The 19,366-nt window shown below is 48.6% G+C and overlaps 1 protein-coding gene across 1 annotated transcript in view; it reads left to right on the plus strand.

Annotated features, from left to right (window-relative positions):
• The window catches only part of LOC129394472 (nascent polypeptide-associated complex subunit alpha, muscle-specific form), a 33,176-nt gene that overhangs the window by 4,003 nt on the left and 9,807 nt on the right, over positions 1-19,366 (plus strand). The window contains 1 exon segment of the mRNA XM_063599480.1: positions 1-19,366. This exon segment is cut by the window's right edge and continues 9,807 nt beyond it. Within this exon segment, the coding sequence (XP_063455550.1) occupies positions 1-425 (425 nt within the window). The 3' untranslated portion in view covers positions 426-19,366.

Here is a 19,366-nt window from a genome sequence, read left to right on the forward strand (position 1 = left end):
GCCCCCGACCCCCGCCCCCCCGCCCTTCCTGGCTGCGGCTGGACCCGGCTGCGCGGGGCGCGAGGCTGCCTTTCGCGGAATCACCAGGGACCACCCGGCGCGCTCCCCGGGAATCCGCACCCCTGGCCCCAGCGCTCCGGAGCGACCCGGGTCAGCCCCTGGCTGCCTGCAGTGGGCCCCTGGGCGAACCCCGGGCGGACCCAGGAGTGAGCACCCGGTGCGCGGCAACGATGATCCCGCGAGGGAAGCTCACGGGAGGCAGGAGCTGTGGCAGCCGCCCCACGATGGGGCGCGGGGAGCGCGCTGAGCTGTCCTTTCCCGCAGCGGCCCCGCGGTTGAAGCGTGGGCTTGGGTTTTGGTTTTTCTTCTGTGGCAACAGTTCTGTTGAGATATTACTCGCCTGCCATACAACTCACCCATTTTAAGAGTACACCTCAGGGGTCCTGCGTGTATTGACAAACCCGCCGCCGTCACCACAGCCAATTTCAGAACATTTTCATCTCTTCAAAAGAAACCCTGTACCCTTCAGCTGTCACCCTCCTGGTCCCCATCCGGTCCTCGTCCCGCCCTCAGCAGCCACGCACTGCCTGTAAAGTCCCCTGTCCTGCCCTGTAGGTGGAATCTATACCTTGGGGTCTGTTCTGACGTTCACCTAACAGCCTTTCCAGGCTCAGCTGTGCTATCATATGGACCAGTACTTCGGGGGGGGGGGGTGGTTGTTTTGTTTTTGTTGTTTGTTGGTGTGTGTGTGTGTGTGTGTGTGTGAGCCGGGCGTGGTGGCGGGCGCCTATAATCCCAGCTGCTCAGGAGGCTGAGGCAGGAGGATCACTCGAGCTCAGGAGTTTGAGGCTGCAGAGTTGATCATGTCACTGGACTCCATCCTGGGCGACAGAGCAAGATTCTGTCTTCAAAAAAAAAAAAAAACAGGGCTGGGCGCGGTGGCTCACGCCCTTAATCCCAGCACTTTAGGAGGCCGAGGCAGGCGAATCACGAGGTCAGGATTTCGAGGCCAGCCTGGCCAACATGGTGAAACCCCGTCTCTACTAAAAATACAAAAATTAGCTGGGCGTGGTGGCGGGCGCCTGTAATCCCAGCTACTAGGGAGGCTGAGCCAAGAGAATGGCTTGAATCCGGGAGGCGGAGGCAGAGGTTGCAGTGAGCCGAGATCGTGCCACTGCACTCCAGACTCCAGCCCCGGTGACAGTGCGAGACTCTGTCTCCAATAAAAAAAAAAAAAAAAAAAAAAAACAATAACAAGTCCGGCTGAGGTGGCTCACGTCTGTAATCCTAGCGAGGCGGGTGGATTACCTGAGATCAGGAGTTTGAGACCAGCCTGACCAGCATGGAGAAACCCCGTTTCTACTAAAAATACAAAATTAGCCAGGCGTGGTGGCGCATGCCTGTAGTCCCAGCTACTCGGGAGGCTGAGGCAGGAGAATCGCTTGAACCTGGGAGGCAGAGGTTGCAGTGAGCCGAGATCATGCCATTGCACTTGCAGCCTGGGTGACAGAGCGAGACTCTGTCTCAAAAAAAAAAAAAAAAAAAAGACACAAAAAAAAACAAAAATCAGCCAGGCGTGGTGGTGCGCACCTGTAGTCCCAGCTACTCTGGAGGCTGAGGCAGGAGAATCGCTTGAACCCATGAGGCAGAGGTTGCAGTGAGCCGAGATCGCGCCACTGCACTCCAGCCTGGCAACAGAGCAAGACTCCGTCTCATATAAAGAAATAAAACAAAAATAAACAAATTTTAAAAACAAACACATTCCTATACAGGTTTCTGTGTGGACAGCGTCTGCTCTTGGGTCTGTACCTGGGAGTGGAATTGCTGGGTTGTGTGGTAACTGGATGTTCACCCATAGGATGAACGACCACACTCTTTTGCACAGTGGCCGATGGTTCTGGTCTCTCTACAGCCTCACCAACTCTTATATTCTTTTTGATTACAGCCACTCTAGCAGGCATGAGGTGGTACGTCATTGTGGCTTTGACCTGCATTTCTCTGATGTCTAATGGTGTTGAGCATTTTTTCGTGGGTGTTACTGACCATTTGTATATCTTAGAGAAATGTCTATTCAGATAATTTGCCTATTTTTAATTGGGTTCGTTGTCTTTTTATTGAGTTGTAATACTTTATTCGGGATACTAGACCCTTATTAGACACATGATTTGCAAATATTTTCACCCATTCTTTGGGATGTCTTGTTAACCTTTTTGATGGTGTCCCTTGAAGCACAAAAGTTTTTAATTTTGATGAAATCCAATTTATTTTTGTTGTTGTTCCTTGTGCTTTTGGTGTCATAGCTAAGGAACCCCTGCCTAATCCAAGATCATGAAGATTTGTGTCTATGATTTCTTAACAGTTTTATAGTTTATTTATATTTATATAAATATGTTTTTGAGACAGGGTCTCACTCTGTCGCCCAGGCTGGAGTGCAGTGGTGTGACAGCTCACTGCAGGCTTGACCTCCCTGGGCTCAGGTGATCCTCCCACCTCAGCCTCCTGAGTAGCTGGGACCACAGGCACATACCACCCAACTGGGCTAATTTTTTTTTACTTTTTTATTTTTTATTTATGTATTTTTCTTAACATGGAGTTTTTCTCATCGCTCAGGCTGGAGTGCGGTGGCGCAGTCTTGGCTAACTGCAACCTCCGCCTCCTGGGTTCAAATGATTCTTTTGCCTCAGCCTCCCTAGTAGCTGGGATTACAGGCATGCACCACCACGCCTGGCTAATTTTTGTATTTTTAGTAGAGACGGGGTTTTGCCATGTTGGCCAGGCTGGTCTCGAACTCCTGACCTCAGGTGATTTGCCCGCCTTGGCCTCCCAAAGTGCTGGGATCACAGGTGTGAGCTACTGCATATTTTTATTTTTGTAGAGACAGAGTATCGCTGTGGTTGCCCAGGCTGGTAACATTTTAATTCTCTCTCTCTTTTTTTTTTTTTTTTTTTAATGAGTTGGTGCCAGACAGAGTCTTGCTCTGTGGCCCAGACTGAAGTGCAGTGGCGTGATCTCGGCTCACTGCAACCTCCGCCTCCCGGGTTCAAGCAATTCTACTGCCTCAGCCTCCCAAGTAGCTGGGACTACAGGCACGTACCACCACACCCAGCTAATTTTTAGTAGAGACAGGGTTTCACTCTGTTGGCGAGGCTGGTCTTGAACTCCTGACCTCAGGTGATCTGCCTGGCTCAGCCTCCCAAAGTGCTGGGATTGCAGCTGTGAGCCACCACGCCCGGCTTGACTTCTTCCTTTTATATGTGGGTATTTTTCTGTCCCAGCGTCATTTGTTAAAAAGACAGTCCTTTCTCCGTGTAATTGTTTTGGCACCGTGTGGAAACCCGCTGCCTGTAGCCGGGAGCTTCTTTCCAGCCCTCAGTTCTGTCCCATTGCTCTGTGTGTCTATTCTTACGTCCTCATGGCAGCCTTGTAGTAAGCTTTGAAATTGGGAAGTGTGAGTTCTCCAACTTTGTTCTTCTTTTTCAAGATTGTTTTGGCTATTCTGGGACCCTCAAATTTCCATGTGAATTTTTAGGATAAGCTTTTCAGTTTCTGCAGAGGAGCCAAGTGAGATGTTGATAGGAGTTGCGTAGAATCTGTGGATGTGTTTGGAGAGTGCCGCCGTCTCCGCTACATTAAGTCCAGATCCGTGGATTGAGGGTGCCTTTCCGTTTATTTTGGTCTTCTTTACTTTCTTTCAACCAAGTTTTGTAGTTTTCAGAGTATAAATTTTATACTTGTTTTGTTCAGCCTATTACTGTTTTATTTTTGGTGCTATTGTAAATGAAATCTTAATTTCAATTTCAGATGATTCACTTAAATATACAGAAATACAGCTGATTTTGTATATTGAGCTTGTCTCCTGCAATGTTGCTGAACTTGTTTATTAGGGTTTTTTTTAGTGCAATCCTTAGGACTTTTTATATACAAGATAAGGTCACTTGCAAAGAGAGATAGTTTACCTCTTAATTTCCAACCTGGATGCCTTTAATTTCATTTCCTTCCCTAACTGCCTGGTTAAAGCTTCAGTACAATGTTGATTAGAAGTGGGTATCTTAGGCTGGGCTCGGTGGCTCACGCCTGTAATCCCAGCACTTTGGGAGGCCAAGGCGGGAGGATCACGAGGTCAGGAGATCGAGACCATCCTGGCTAACAAGGTGAAACCCCGTCTCTACTAAAAATACAAAAATTAGCTGGGCGTGGTGGCGGGCGCCTGTGGTCCCAGCTACTCAGGAGGCTGAGGCAGGAGAATGGCGTGAACCCGGGAGGCTGAGCTTGCAGTGAGCTGAGATTGCGCCACTGCTCTCCAGCCTGGGTGACAGAGCGAGACTCAGTCTCAGAAAAAAAAAAGAAGTGGGTATCTTTACTTCACATTTTTCTATTCCACTCCCAGCCCAAAAATACTAAAAACAGAAAGAAAAAGTCCATACAAAGAGTATTTCATGAAAAATTTAACCCACCTTTTTTCTTTCGCTTTCTTCCCTCTCCTCTTTTCTTTTTCTTGTCTCCTTTTCTTTCTCACGCAGGGCAGGGCTGGGCCAGGGTTAGCGGGCCAGGGTAAGGTCGGAGCTGCTCCAATTTCTGGTGTGTACTTGTTAGTCTTTATGATATTCTTGTAGATTCAATCATGAAACATGAGTTTGATGCTGGTGTGATTGTAGGTGGTCTTGCAGTCAGGTGAACAGTTGCTCCCAAAGAGAACTGACGGCTCAGCCTCAGCCTGGAGGGGATGTAGACCTCTCGTGATATAACTCAGTGCTGGGAGGGAAGTCAACAGAGTGAATCAAGGACAGAACAAACACTCAAAATGATGGCAAGAGTTGGAGCCAAAGCCAGCCAGATGACACACCAACAAAATACAGTAAAGCCCATAAAGGTCAGTCCTTGGCTTCAAAGAAAACCATAGTGGGCAGTGATGCATTTGGAAAATATCTGTAAACCTTGCCTGCTGGCAGACACTGTGGGTTATCTATGGGATCCAGCTGCTAACTCCATCAATGTGACCTTACACTTCATTAATGGAAGTGTCTACCTAACTGGATGTAACAGCCTCCTCACTAACTTATATTTACAGTGCTGCCCCTGAGTCAGCAGTAAAAGTTCAAATTCTATTCAGAATCTTCTGCTTAATAAATTAGAAAAGTGCTGGCCAGGCGCGGTGGCCCATGCCTATAATCCCAGCACTTTGGGAGGCCGAGGCTGGTGGATCACTTGAAGTCAGGAGTTCGAGACCAGCCTGGCCAACATGGTGAAACCCCGTCTCTACTAAAAATACAAAAATTAGCTGGGCGTGGTGGTGCACACCTGTAGTCCCAGCTACTCGGGAGGCTGAGGCAGGAGAATTGCTCAAACCCAGGAGGTGGAGGTTGCAGTGAGTTGAGATCGTGCCACTGCACTCCAGCCTGTTGATACAGCGAGACTCCATCTCAAAAAAAAAAAAAAAAAAGGAAAGAAAAAAGAAATCAGAAAAGTGCAATGGGGAAAGCATAACCATGGGTCTGACTTGTTCACTGTGTTAGCCCAGCTTCCTGAGCACTGGTTTGCACATAGAGTAGGCAGCCCCCAAAATTGGGTTGAAGAAATGAATTATCAACATTTTAAAAGTGTTTGCTGGTTGAACAGGCAAACTTCAGCTATCTAGAGAATTGCCTATGCAGAGTGCATCACTCCCTGGTGATGTCAGATGGAGAGTGGCTGGAGTCTTTCTCTGTGTATTGGTCCTTCTGATGTATTTAAAACTTACATTTAAAAGCAGTTTGTTCTGCTGGGCACAGTGGGATTACACTTGTAATCCCAGCACTTTGGGAGGCCAAAGCAGGAGGATTGTTTGAGCCCAAGAATTCAAGACCAGCCTGGGCAACATAGTGAGACCCCACCTCTACAAAAAAAAAAAATAGCCGGGCATGGTGGTGCATGCCTATAGTCCTAGCTACTTGGGAGGTTGAGGTGGGAGGATCATTTCAGCCCAGAAAACGGAGGCTGCAGTAAGCCATGATCGTGCCACTGCACTCCAGCCTGGGAGACAGAGCAAGACCCTGTCTCAAAAAAAGAAAAACTGTTCTGAAGCGCAGTGTAGCCTAGTACTGTGGCATTCCCACCTGTATTCCTGCTTGTTCCATTTACTTGAGAAGCATTTTTTTCATAAATAATATGAAAACATATCCATCCCAGTTTCTGTACATTAATTCCAGACTAAGAGCATTTAACCTGAGTTTAGTGGTAGATTTAAGGACACTCGTGAGAAAAACCTCCATTTATACAAGAGGAACGGGACCCTTCCTTATCTGAAGGATGATGTCCCTCAGGAGACGCCTGCTCTCCTCCAGACGGGCTCTAGGGCTGTTCATCTGACCTGCCGTGGAACGTCTCACGTGGCTGCGACACCAGCCTTTCAATCGTCTCCCATGGATGAAGCCATCGTGGGTGTGTCTTTGGTATGTGTCTCTGTTGCTTGGTCTGCCCTCTTTTTTTTGAGACGGAGCCTCACTCTGTCACCCAGGCTGGAGTGCAATGGCCCAATCTCGGCTCACTGTAACCTCCGCCTCCTGGGTTCAAGCGATTCTCCTGCCTCAGCCTCCCAAGTAGCTGGGATTACAGGCGTGCGCCACCACACGCAGCTAACTTTTGTGTTTTTAGCAGAGGCGGGGTCTTGCTCTGTTGCCCAGGCTGGTCTCGAACTCCTAAGCTCAAGCAATCTGCCCACCTTGGCCTCCCAAAGTGCTGGGATTACAGGTGTGAGCGACTGCGCCCGGTCCAGGAAGGGAACTTTAACACATAATGGATAAAGCTGGACCCTCAAGCAAAATAGGAATATTTAAAATCCATTGTTTTGGATTAACTGCAGCATCTCCAGATTATCTTTCTTCCATTTTAAAGTTACCTACAAAGGGTCCATACCTTGACGGTAGCATCAGCCCTCCACAGCCCATCTCTTTCTTTCTTTATTTTATTTTTATTTTTTTAAGACGGAGTCTTGCTCTATTGCCCAGGCTGGAGTGCAGTGGCTTGATCTCGGCTCACTGCAACCTCTGCCTCCTGGATTCAAGCGATTCTCCTGCCTCAGCCTCCCGGATAGCTGGGATTACAGGCGTGTCCCACCACACCTGGCTAATTTTTGTATTTTTAGTAGAGACGGGATTTCACCATGTTGGCCAGGCTGCTCTCAAACTCCTGACCTCAGGTGATCCGCCTGCCTCGGCCTCCCAAAATGCTGGGAGTACAGGCATGAGCCACCACTCCCGGCCAGCCAGCCCATCTCTTTCACTGTTACAACTAACAACTCAAATCCAGGAAAAACAAAGCACCCCCGCCCCCGCCACCACCGCCCTGCCACTGAGGACTCTGCAAAGTAAACCAGTAAACCAAAGCTGTGGAGGTGGCCCCTGTGGGGAAGCCGTTTCCTGGTTTTATCTTCCCTTTTCTCTCGTAGCTTTGCCCCAGGATGGGCCTCAGTTACGGAACTGCACAGAAACACGGAAAGCTAAAACTCCCATAGAAACCTTGTCCTTTTGGCAAGAGAAATTGTGAACAGGGGCCACTGAGGTCCAGAAAGCGTGTGGTGGGGGAATCCCAGAAGGGAGCGAGTGGGAGAAAGAGGCCTTGGGACTCTGAGGAGGAACCAGCAGCAGCCCCGGCTCCCCCACCCGAGCTGCACCTGTGTGGGGTGCACTCAGAGAAGCAACAGGAATTGGCTTTGAAAGTGGAAGCTCGACTGGAGCAGAGGCAGCAGAACTTTGTGGTTGGAACTAACCAGGTTGATGGGCACTAAAAAAAAAAAAAAAAAAAAATCAACATTCTCCAGGGGACTGTTGCGGAGTCTACCCAGCATAACAGTCAAAATGTCCAGTTCATGGCCGGGCGTGGTGCTCACACCTGTGATCCCAGCACTTTGAGAGGCGGAGGCAGGCAAATCGCTTGAGCCCAGGAGTTCGAGACCAGCCTGGGCAACCTGACAAAAATCAGTTTCTACCAAAAAATACAAAAATAAGCTGGGCATGGTGGCATGTGCCTGTATTCCCGCTACTCGGGAGGCTGAGGTGGAAGGATTGCTTGAGCCTGGGATGTGGAGGTTGTAGTGAGCTGAGATTGCACCACTGCACTCCAGCCTGGGCGACAGAGCCAGACCTGGTCTCAAAATTTTTTTAAAAAGCCCAATTCATAATCCCAAATTATGTGACATATAAAAAGTCATGAAAATGTGACCAGTTTCCAAAGGAAAAGTGATACAGTTTGGATATTTTTCCTGCCTAAATCCCATGTTGAATTGTAATCCCCAGTGCTGGAGGTGGGGCCTGGTAGGAGGTGACTGGATCATGGGAACGGGTCTCTCATGAATGGCTTGGGCCACCCCCTTGGTGATAAGTGAATTCTTATTCTGAGTTTACATGAGATCTGGTCATTTCAAAGTGTGTGGCACCTCTTCCCTGCTCCTCCTCTGCCTTCCACCATGATTAGAAGCTTCCTGAGGCCTCCTCAGAAGCAGATGCTGTGATGCTTCCTGTACAGCTGTAGAACCATGAGCCAGTTAAACTTATTTTCTTATAAATTATCCAGTCTTAGATATTTCTCTTTTTTTTTTTTTTTTTGAAACAGTCTCGCTCTGTTGCCCGGGCTGGAGTGCAGTGGCCTGATCTCGGCTCACTGCAAGTTCCACCTCCTGGGTTCACGCCATTCTCCTGCCTCAGCCTCCCAACTAGCTGGGATTACAGGCACCCGCCACCACGCCCAGCTAATTTTTTGTATTTTTAGTAGAGACAGGGTTTCATTGTATTAGCCAAGATGGTCTCGAGCTCCTGACCTTGTGATCCGCCCGCCTCAGCCTCCCAAAGTGCTGGGATTACAGGCGTGAGCCACCATGCCTGGTTGCTCAGCTATTTATAGCAATTGCAAGAATGGCCTAATACAGAAATTTGGTACCAAGGAGTAAAGCATTGCTATAGATAGCTGAAAATGTGGAAGCAGCTTTGGACCTGGGTAATGGGCAGAGGTTGGAAGAGTGTGGAGGGCTCAGAAGGAGACAGGATGATGAGGAAGAGTTTGGAGCTTCTTAGAAACTGGTTAAATGATTGTGACCAAAATATTCATAGTGTCGTGGACAGTAGAGGCCAGGTTGACGAGGTCTCAGCTGGAAATGAGGAACTGATTGGAAACTGGAGCAAAGGTCATGTGTTCTTTGCTAAGGTTTTGGCAGAGAGCATGGCTGTATTCTGTTCATGCCTCAGGATCCATGGACATTTAAACTTGAGAGTGATGAGTTAGGGTATCTGGTGGAAGAAATCCCTAAGCAGCAAAATGTTCAAAAAGTGGCATGGCTGCTTCTAACAAACTGTACTTAGATGAGGGAGCAAAGGAATGACTTCAAGTTGGAACTTATATTTAAAAGAGAAGCAGAGTGTAAAAGTTTGGAAAATTGGCTGGGTGTGGTGGCTCACACTTGTAATCCCAGCACTTTGGGAGGCCAAAGCAGATAGATACCGTGAGGCCAGGAGTTCAAGACCAGCCTGGCCAACATGGCAAAACCTCATCTCTACTGTTGGGAATAATGCTCAAAATCCTAAGGTGATTGAACACTCAAACAAAGGATTCTTTTTTGTTGTTCTGTTTTGTTTTTGTTTTCGAGATGGAGTCTTGCTCTGTCACCCAGGCTGGAGTGCAGTGGCACTATCTTGGCTCACTACAAGCTCCACCTCCTAGGTTCATACCTCAGCCTCCCAAGTAGATGGGACTACAGACACCCGCCACCATGCCTGGCTAATTTTTTGTATTTTCAGTAGAGACAGGGTTTCACCGTGTTAGCCAGGATGGTCTTGATCTCCTGACCTCATGATCCGCCCACCTCAGGCTCCCAAAGTGCTGGGATTACAGGCATGAGCCACCGCGCCCAACCTCAAACAAAGGATTCTTAGCAAAGCAATTTTACTTCTGCGTAGACAGGTGCTTCTCCTTGGCCAGTTGCCATGAGAGCACACCTGAACAAAGGGGCATGAGGGCCTTTATTTCTGATGCAAGTCCTGTCCCTGTACCCTTTCCGCATTGGCCAGGGTTGGGTTGCACAAACTGAACTAATCCCAGTTGGGTAGACATTTGAACTTTCTTTAGATAAGGTGGGCACGTAAGGGAGAGAGGGAAAGAAGAAGGGGAAGGAGCGTTTGCAATGAGCTAGAGACTAGTCTCCTTTCCAAATAAGGAAAGGAACGTGAGCTGGTACTGATAAGCCTGGTCCTGTGGCGTGTCCAGGCATCTACCAAAGGCAGAAAAGAGAAAAAGGAAAAAGGGGTGGGGGAGGTACTATGAATTAAGGAAGAAAGGATTGATCAGGCTATTTGAAGAGAAACCTCATCATATCCCACATCTACTAAAACTACAAAAATGAGCCGGCTGTGGTGGAGGGCACCTGTAATCCCAGCTACTCGGGAGGCTGAGGCAGGAAAATCACTTGAACCTGGGAGGCGGAGGTTGCAGTGAACCAAGATCACACCACTGCACTCCAGTCTGGCGACAGAATGAGACTTTGTCCGCCACGCAAAAAAAAAAAAAAAAAAAAAAGTTTGGAAAATGCGCAGCCTGGCCACGTGGCAGAGAAAGAAAAAGCTTTTTCAGGAGAGGAATTCAAGCAGAGTGTGGAGGAACCACTTCTTAGAGATATTTGCATGTTTGAAAATGAGCCGAGAGGTGATGACCAAGCCAATGGAATGATGACCTTCATGACAGCCCCTCCCATCACAGGCCCTGAGGCCTAGGGGAACGAAATGGTTTTGTGGGCCAGGCCCAGGGCCCCACTTCCCTATACAGCCTCAGGGCAGTGCTCCCCACATGGCATCCCAGCAGCTCCAGCTCCAGCTCCAGCCTCAGCTCACAGGGGCCCAGGTACAGCTCAGGCTGCCGCTTTGGAGGTTGCAAGCTGTAAGCCTTGACAGCTTTCACATGGCATTAAGCCTGTGGGTGCGCAGAATGCAAGAGTGAAGGCTTGGCAGCCTCTGTCTAGATTTCAGAGGATGTATGAGAAAGCCCAAGTTCCCAGGCAGATGCCTGCTGCGGGGGGCAGAGCCCCCACAGAGAACCTTTACTAGGGCAGTGCCAAGGAGCAATGTCCACAAATCCCCAAAATCCCATCTTTGACTAATTGAGAGAGTTGGAGCCCCCACACAGAGTCCCCGCTGGGGCACTGCCTAGTGGAGTTGCGAGAAGGGGCCACTGCCCTCCAGAATTCAGAACGGCAAAGTCATCAGCAGCTTGCACCCTGCGGTTTCACAAGCACTCAACAACCTGTGAGAGCAGCGTTGGGGATGGAACCTGCAAAGCCCCGAGGGCGGAGCTGCCCAAGGCCTTGGGAGCCCACCCCTGGCACCAGTGTGCCCTGGATGTGGAGCATGGAGTCAAAGGAGATTGTTTTGGAGCTTTCAGATTTAACACCTGCCCTGCTGGGTTTGGAACTTCCGTGGGACCTGTAGTCCCTTTCATTTGGCTGATTTCTTCCTTTTGGAATGACAGTACTTACCCAGTGCCTATATTCCTATTGCGTCTTGGAAGTAAATTACTTGTATTTTGTTTTACAGTCTCATTGGTGGAAGGGACATGCCTTGTCTCGGGGGAGACTTTGGACTTTTGAGTTAACGCTGGAATCAGTTAAGACTTTGGGGGATTCTTGGGAAGGCATGATAGTATTTTGCAATGTAAGAAGGACGTGAGATTTGGGAGGGGCCCCGGGTGGAATGATATAGTTTGGATATTTGTCCTCGCCCAAATCTCATGTTGAATTGTAATCTCTAGTGTTGGAGGTGGGGCCTGGTGGGAGGTGTTTGGGTCATGGGAGCTCGGGCCATCCCTTGGTGATAAGTGAGCTGTCTCTCTGAGTTCACACGAGATCTGGTCATTTACAAGTGTGTGGCACCTCCCCCATCCCCCCACTTGCTCCTGCCTTTGCCATGTGATGTCTCTCCTCCTGCTTTGCCTTTGACCATGATTGGAAACCTCCTGGGGCCTCTCCAGAAGCAGATGCCGCTGTGCTTCCTGTACAGCCTGCTGAACCATGAACCAATAAGCCTTTCTTTATAAATGACCCCGTCTCAGGTATTTCTTTATAGCAGTGCAAGAATGATCTAATACAAAAAGACAATCAACAGGCCGGGAGTGATGGCTCATTCCTGTAATCCCAGCACTTTGGGAGGCTGAGGCAGGCAGATCACTTGAGGTCAGGAGTTCGAGACCAGCCTGGTCAACATGGTGAAACTCCATCTCTACTAAAAATATAAAAATTAGTCAGGCATGGTGGCGTGCACCTGTAATCCCAGCTACTCAGGAGGCTGAGGCAGGAGAATCACTTGAACCCAGGATGGGGAGGTTGCAGTGAGCCAAGATCACACCACTGCACTCTAGCCTGGGCAGCAGAGCCAAACTCCATCTCAGAACAAACAAGTAAAAGGATGGGGAAAATATATCACAGAAACACTAATCAAAAGAAAGATGGAGTAGTTGTGTTAATATCAGGCAACGTATATTCAAAACAAATATCAACAGGGATAATGAGAGACATTACTCAATAATAAAAGAAAGCAAAAGAATCCAAATTGTGTATTCACCTAACAATAGAATTTCAAAACACAGGAAGCAAAAACTAACAGAAATGAAAGGTAAAACAATTTCTTACGGTTAGAGACTTTCACCCTCGTCTTTCAGTATTTTGTTGTTGTTTTTAGTCAGGGTCTTGCTCTGGCACCCAAGCTGGAGTGCAGTGGCACAAACATGGCTCACTGAAGCTTCAACCTCCCAGGCTCAAGTGATCCTTCTGCCTCAGCCTCCCGAGCAGCTGGGACTATAGGTACATGCCACCACACCTAGCTAATTTTTTTTTTTTTTTTTTTTTTTTTTGAGACAGAGTCTCGCTCTGTCGCCCAGGCTGGAGTGCAGTGGCGTGATCTCGGCTCACTGCAAGCTCCACCTCCCGGGTTCACTCCATTCTCCTGCCTCAGCCTCCTGAGTAGCTGGGACTACAGGCGCCTGCCACCTCGCCCGGCTAATTTTTGGTATTTTTAGTAGAGGCACGGTTTCACCGTGTTCGCCAGGATGATCTTGATCTCCTGACCTCATGATCCGCCCGCCTCGGCCTCCCAAAGTGCTGGGATTACAGGCGTGGGCCACCAGGCCCGGCCACTAATTTTTTTATTTTTGTAGAGACGGGCTCTTGTCATGTTGCCCAGGCTGGTCTTGAACTCCTGGGTTCAAGTGAACCTCCTGCTTTGGCCTCCCAAAATGCTGCGATTACAGGCATAGTCTACTGTGCCTGGCCCCTCTTTCAGTAATTGAGAGAATAAATAGAAAATCATGAAGGATATAGGACACCTGAACACTGTTAACTGGTTTGACTCAGCTGACATTTATAGAACATTCCACCCAGCAACAGCAGAATACACATTCTATTCAAGTGCATATTGGACATTTACCAAGACATATCATGTTCTGGACCATGAAATAAACCTTAACTAATTTAAAGGAATTGAACTCATACAAAGCATGTGCTCTGACCATAATATCAATCCAAAAGCCAGTAACAAAGAGCTATCTGGAAAATCCACAAATATTAAATTAACCTGTGAGTTAAATAGAAAATCACAAGGGAATTTAGAGGCTGTTTCTAACTGAAAGAAAATGAAAACTAAACATATTAACATTTATGGATTCTTGCTAAAACAGTGTTTAGAGGAAAACTTAGAATATTAAATGCTTATGTTAAGGTAGAAGAAAAGTCTGAAATCAGTTAGCTAAACTTTCACCTTAATTAATTCAAAAAAGAAGAGCAGATCCAAAGCAAGCAGGAGAAAAGAAACAATAGTGAGTAGACATCAGCAGAAATGAAAACAGAACATCAGAGAAAAATCAGTGAAAGCAAAAACTGGTTATTTGAAAATATCAATAAATTTGAAAAGCTTCAAGCTAGAGTGATCAGGAAAAAAAGAGAAGATACAAATTACAACATTAGCAATGAAAGTGGGAACACCACCCCAGACCCTATAGACATGAAAAATATATTAAGGAAATATTACAGCTGGGCACAGTGGCTCATGCCTGTGATCCTAGCACTTTGGGAGGTCGAGGCGGGTGGATCACAAGGTCAGGAGTTTGAGACCAGCCTGGCCAAAATAGTGAAATGCTATCTCTTCTAAAAATACAAAAAAAATAGCCAGGCATGGTGGCAGACACCTGTAATCCCACTTACTTGGGAGGCTGAGGCAGAAGAATCACTTGAACACAGGAGGTGGAGATTGCAGTGAGCCACGATCACACCATTGTACTCCAGCCCAGGTGACAGAGTGAGACTCCATCTCAAAAAAAAAAAAGAAAACAAAGAAAGAAAAAAGTAAATATGAAATATTACAAAGTTTTATGCTCATAAATTTGAAAATTTAGATTTAATGGGAAAATTCCTTGAAAGACTCAAACTGCCAAAGTTCACTCAAGAATAAATAGGTAAACCAAATTGTCATATGTCTATTAAATGCTACCAAACATTTAAGGAAGACTTAATACCAATTCTACACAAACTCTTAAAGAAAATAGAAGAGGAGAGAACACTTTGCAATTCCTTTTATGAGTTCAACATTACCTTGACCCTAAAACCACATAAGGCCATTACAAGAAAAGCAAACAGACCAATATCCCATATGAACATAGATGCAAAATCCTCAACTCATTATTAGCAAATAATCTAGCAATATATAAAAAATGAATCTTTATCCTGAAGTAATCTATTTATTCTGGGACAAACAAAATGAGGTTTATCCTGGAAATGCAAGGTTGGTTCAACCTTCAAACATCAGTATCATTCATCGTATCAACAGACTACAAAAAAAAAGAATCTTATGATATCTCAATAGATACAGGAAAAGAATTTGACAAAATTCAACATCCGTTTGTGATAAAAACTCTTAGCAAACTATGAATAAAAAACAACTTCCTTAACTTTTCAGAAGGCATCACAAAAACCCTACAGATAACATCACACTTAATGATAAAAGATTGGATGCTTTCCCCGTAAGGAAGGAAACAAGGCAAGGGCGTCTGCTGTCACCACATCTATTCAGCATCACACTGGAGGCCCCGTTCAGTGTAATAAGCAAGAAAATAATAAAATGAACACATATCGGGAAGGAATAAATACACAACTGTCTCTATTTGTGAACAGCATGACTACATAGAAAATCTCAAAGGAGTCTACTAGAACAAATTAGAACATCACAGAATACTAGGTCAATGTACAAAATGAAATGTGTATTTCTATTTGCTAGCAATGAACAATTGGAAACTGAAATTAACATTTTATTTATTTTTATTGACTTACATTTTTAGAGACAGAGTCTTCCTCTGTTGCCCAGGCTGAGTGCAGCGGCATGATCACAGCTCACTGCAGCCTCAAACTCCTGGGTGCACGTGATCCTTTGGCCTCAGCCTCCTAAGTACAGGTATGTGCCACAATGGCCAGCTAATTTCTTTTTTTAGAAACAGGGTCTCACTATGCTGCCCAGGCTGGTCTTGAACTCCTGGGCTCAAGCGATCTTCCTGCCTTGGCCTGCCAAAGTGCTAGGATTATGGATGTGAACCACCGCACCCAGCCTATTTTATTTTTATTTTTTTAGAGATAGGGTCTTGCTCTGTTGCCCAGGCCGGAGTGCAGTCATGCAACCATAGCTCATGGTAACCTCAAACTCCTGGGTTCAAGTGATCCTCCTGCTCCGGCCTCCTGAGTAAGTGAGACTACAGGCATGCACCACCATGCTCAGTGCATGCCTTTTTTTTTCTTTAAGGTGAGGTCTCCCCGTGTTTCCTAGGCTGATCTGGAACTCCTGGGCTCAAGTGACCCTCCCACTTTGGCCTCCTAAAGTGCTAGGATTACAGGCATGAGCCACTGTGTGTGGCCTGAAATTAACATTTTAAACATGGGGAAACAGACTTCTACTTCCAAGTAGGATGGAGTGCAGCAGATCAAGGCTCCCACTAAGAACTAGAAAGGCCAGGCAAAAATATAAAAATCATCTCTTTAATGGCATCAGAAAGCTACAGAAGCAACAAAGACTAAAGGGGTTAAGCCTCAAAAGAGGAGGGTTCCGTAGGATAAGCAGACCATCTGCAGCCCGCAGTTCCCAAGTGCTTGTTCGTGCTGGGATTAATGACACACGGGAGATTCGAAGGGCAGCTAATCTTGGCAAGAATGAAGACGGGAAAGCTGATCTCTTCTTCAAGACTGTGGCAGGACTGGAAGCTGCGTGAAAACGCTGGTTGAAGAGCTAATTTGAAACTTCCGGAAGGCAGAGCAGAATTGTTTACCTCGCTCAGGGCTAAGGAAGGGGAGGGCTCTAGTTGTCCACAGCAAACTGTCTGTTAATTTCCTGGAGGATTAGTTCCTAGAAACAAGCAACACAGAGACAGGCTCACGGAAAGGGCAGCTCGTCCTCATCTCAGCTCAGTCCCTGATTGGAGCGAGGAGGTCACCCTCCTTACCGAGGAAATGGGGACCCTCTCTGCCGGCTGGAACACAGCGTCATCCAGAGCAGGCTCTGCCCATCTTTTCCTTAGCCGGGTAGTAGAAGTGGCCTCTGCCTACTGAACCGTGCTGCTGTAGGGCACACGCAGCCACGGAACATCTGTGAACAAATGGGCATGGGTGTGTTTCAATAAGCTGCGTTCACAAAAGCAGGCGGCTGCCCCCCGCTGCAGGTTGCTGACCCCGGATCTGGAGCCTCCAGGCTTCAGCGCATGACATCCAGCATTCAGAGACCACAGGGCCAAAAATCAAGAGGAAAAATAGCCCGTGGAAACGGATGCACACAAAGCCAGAGAGTGGAAGTCGCAGCAGAGAACCCCTGAACTCTCTGTGAGTTTTTGTTTAGAGTTTTTGTTTAGAGTTCGAACTCTCTGCGTTTTTGTTTAGATGGAGGAAACAAGGGAGAAAGTAGATTAAAAGATGGAGATTTTTCAACTGAGAACTGGAATCCATATAACACAAAACTTTTTTTTTTTTTTGAGATGGAGTTTCACTCTTGTTGCCCAGGCTGGAGTGCAATGGCACAATCTTGGCTCACCGCAACCTCCGCCTCCCAGGTTCAGTCGATTCTCCTGCCTCAGCCTCCCTAGTAGCTGGGATTACAGGCATGCGCCACCACGCCTGGCTAATTTTGTATTTTTAGTAGAGACGGGGTTTCTCCATGTTGGTCAGGCTGGTCTCGAATCCCCGACCTCAGGTGATCCGCCCGCCTCAGCCTCCCAAAGTGCTGGGATTATAGGCGTGAGGCACCGCTCCCGGCTTATAACACAAAACATTTAAGAATCTCTGCAAATCCCAAGTTTTCCTGCCATGGCAGGTCTGAGCACAAGGCAGCCGGGAGAGGTTTAATCCTGGGTGAGTCAGGCCGAGTTCCAGTTATCACACTGAGAATCACCCAGTAAATGAAGCTGCTGTGACCAAAGTGACCAAAGGCTGTTTAACACCTGCAGGTCTTGGGAGGTCCTGGACCTCATGGAGAGAGAACCATAGAGCGTGGGGAGGTGGGGGCAGAGGCCCCCTGGGGCTGAGCCTGTTCTCAGCAGGTCACGGGGGTCTCCTTTTTTATCCTTCTCCGGTGTGCCTGCCTGGGGGGCTTACTGTCAGCTAGTGTGTGGGGGCAAAGGGCAGACAGGTCCACACAGGTGTTCAGTCTCTTGCACAGCCCTGGGGAAGGGGGGATCTTAGATTCTCACCCCACTCCGGGGAGGCAGGAGCTCCGTATCACATGGTCACTTCTGCCCAGCAGGGCCGGTGGCTGGAGCTCAGCGAGGGGACTTGGGTGCAGGCTGCTGTGGAGGGACCGAGGACCCAGGTCTTTATCGCTGGGGCAATGGATGTCAGCACAGGGCTGCTGCAGGGGCCTTCAGTCAGATCTGTACTTGGAAAACCTCACTGAGTATGGAGACGGGTTTGGACAGGCCAAGGGCTTCTGGGGATCAGGTAAGGGGCCCCTTCCCAGGTCCGGGGTGGAGGGGTCCGGGGCCCGGAGGTGGGTAGACAGATTCAGGAGCTCAAAGTTGACAAGACATGGGGGCTAGGCTGGGGGTCGGGGGAGGAGAGTGAAGGAAGAGGAAACAGAAAGGGTGACACCAAGGTTCCCAGCTCTATGTGTGGGGATACGGAGGGACCATGGCCTGAGGCTGCGACCTGGCAGGGGGTCTGCCTGGCGACTGTCAGGTAGGCGGTTGGAGCCACAGATCTGGAGGTTAGCGAAGAGGTCTGGACAATACATATTAGCGGCTGGGCACGGTGGCTCACGCCTGAAATCCCAGCACTTTGGGAGGCCGAGGCAGAAGGATCGCTTGAGCCCAGGAATTCAAGACCAGTCTGGGCAACATAGCAAGACCCTATCTCTAGAAAAAAACTTTAAAAAAAATTAGTTGGGCATGGTGGTGCACGCCTGTAGTCTCAGCTACTCAGAAGGCTTAGGCGAGAGGATTGCTTGAGCCCCGGAGGTTGAGGCTGCAGTGAGACCAGATCACGCTTGGGTGACAGAACAAGCAAGACCCTGTCTCCAAAAAAAAGAGACAAATACGCATATGAGAGCCATCTGAGTCTACAGGGGAGAGTGTTAAGCTCCACCCTACCTGTGCCAGGGCCCACGGCTCCCGTTGACAAATGGCCTTAGGAGGCCTGGGGCTTACTGAGAGGGGCAAGCTCGTCTAGGAGATCCAAAGTTTAAGGACATCACCTGAAAGCAGTGTGTGCTCGCGGGCACTCAGGCGCCCGTCTGCGGTGCAATCGTGGACAGGATAGCCTGGGCTCCACCGTGCTTGGTTAAAGGGGCCGAAGGAGGCCCCAGGCGGTCAGCTCAGGGGGTTCCAGCTCGCCCCTGCTGGGGGGGGGATGGTCTTCGTTGAGGTTTGGTGGAGATGCTCCTGGAGGTGCACCTTTGCTCCACAGCTGGGGCTGGGCCTCACGTCGGGAGCAGCCGGCAGCATTGAGAGCTGCATTTGCAGGGCGGGGAGGCCGTGACAGCAGCCACACCCAGGGGCAGAGCCAGCTGCGCCCCAGCCAGCACAGGGCCTGCGGTTGGACTAAAGGCTGGTCCTTGGGCCCCCCGTGCCCGGCCGCGTGGCCTTGGGAAAGCCCCTCAGTGCTCCGGGCCTCCGTGTCCCTTTCCACACCATGAGGCTCCTGGCATTTCTCCTGTGACCTGTGGGGTGTCACTGGGGCAGGAGTGGGCAGGCTCCCTGGCTCCTGGCCACCACCCCTCAGCATGGTCTGCTTGGCAGCCAGGGACAGTCTGGGCTTCCACCCAAAGTGTCTGCAGGGAGCAGGTGGGGACGTCCATCCACTGTGCTGTGTCCAACCGCGTCTGTCGTGTTTCTCCACAGA

This window comes from Pan paniscus, chromosome 19 (genome assembly GCF_029289425.2).
Source record: "Pan paniscus chromosome 19, NHGRI_mPanPan1-v2.0_pri, whole genome shotgun sequence".
Lineage (NCBI taxonomy): Eukaryota > Metazoa > Chordata > Mammalia > Primates > Hominidae > Pan > Pan paniscus.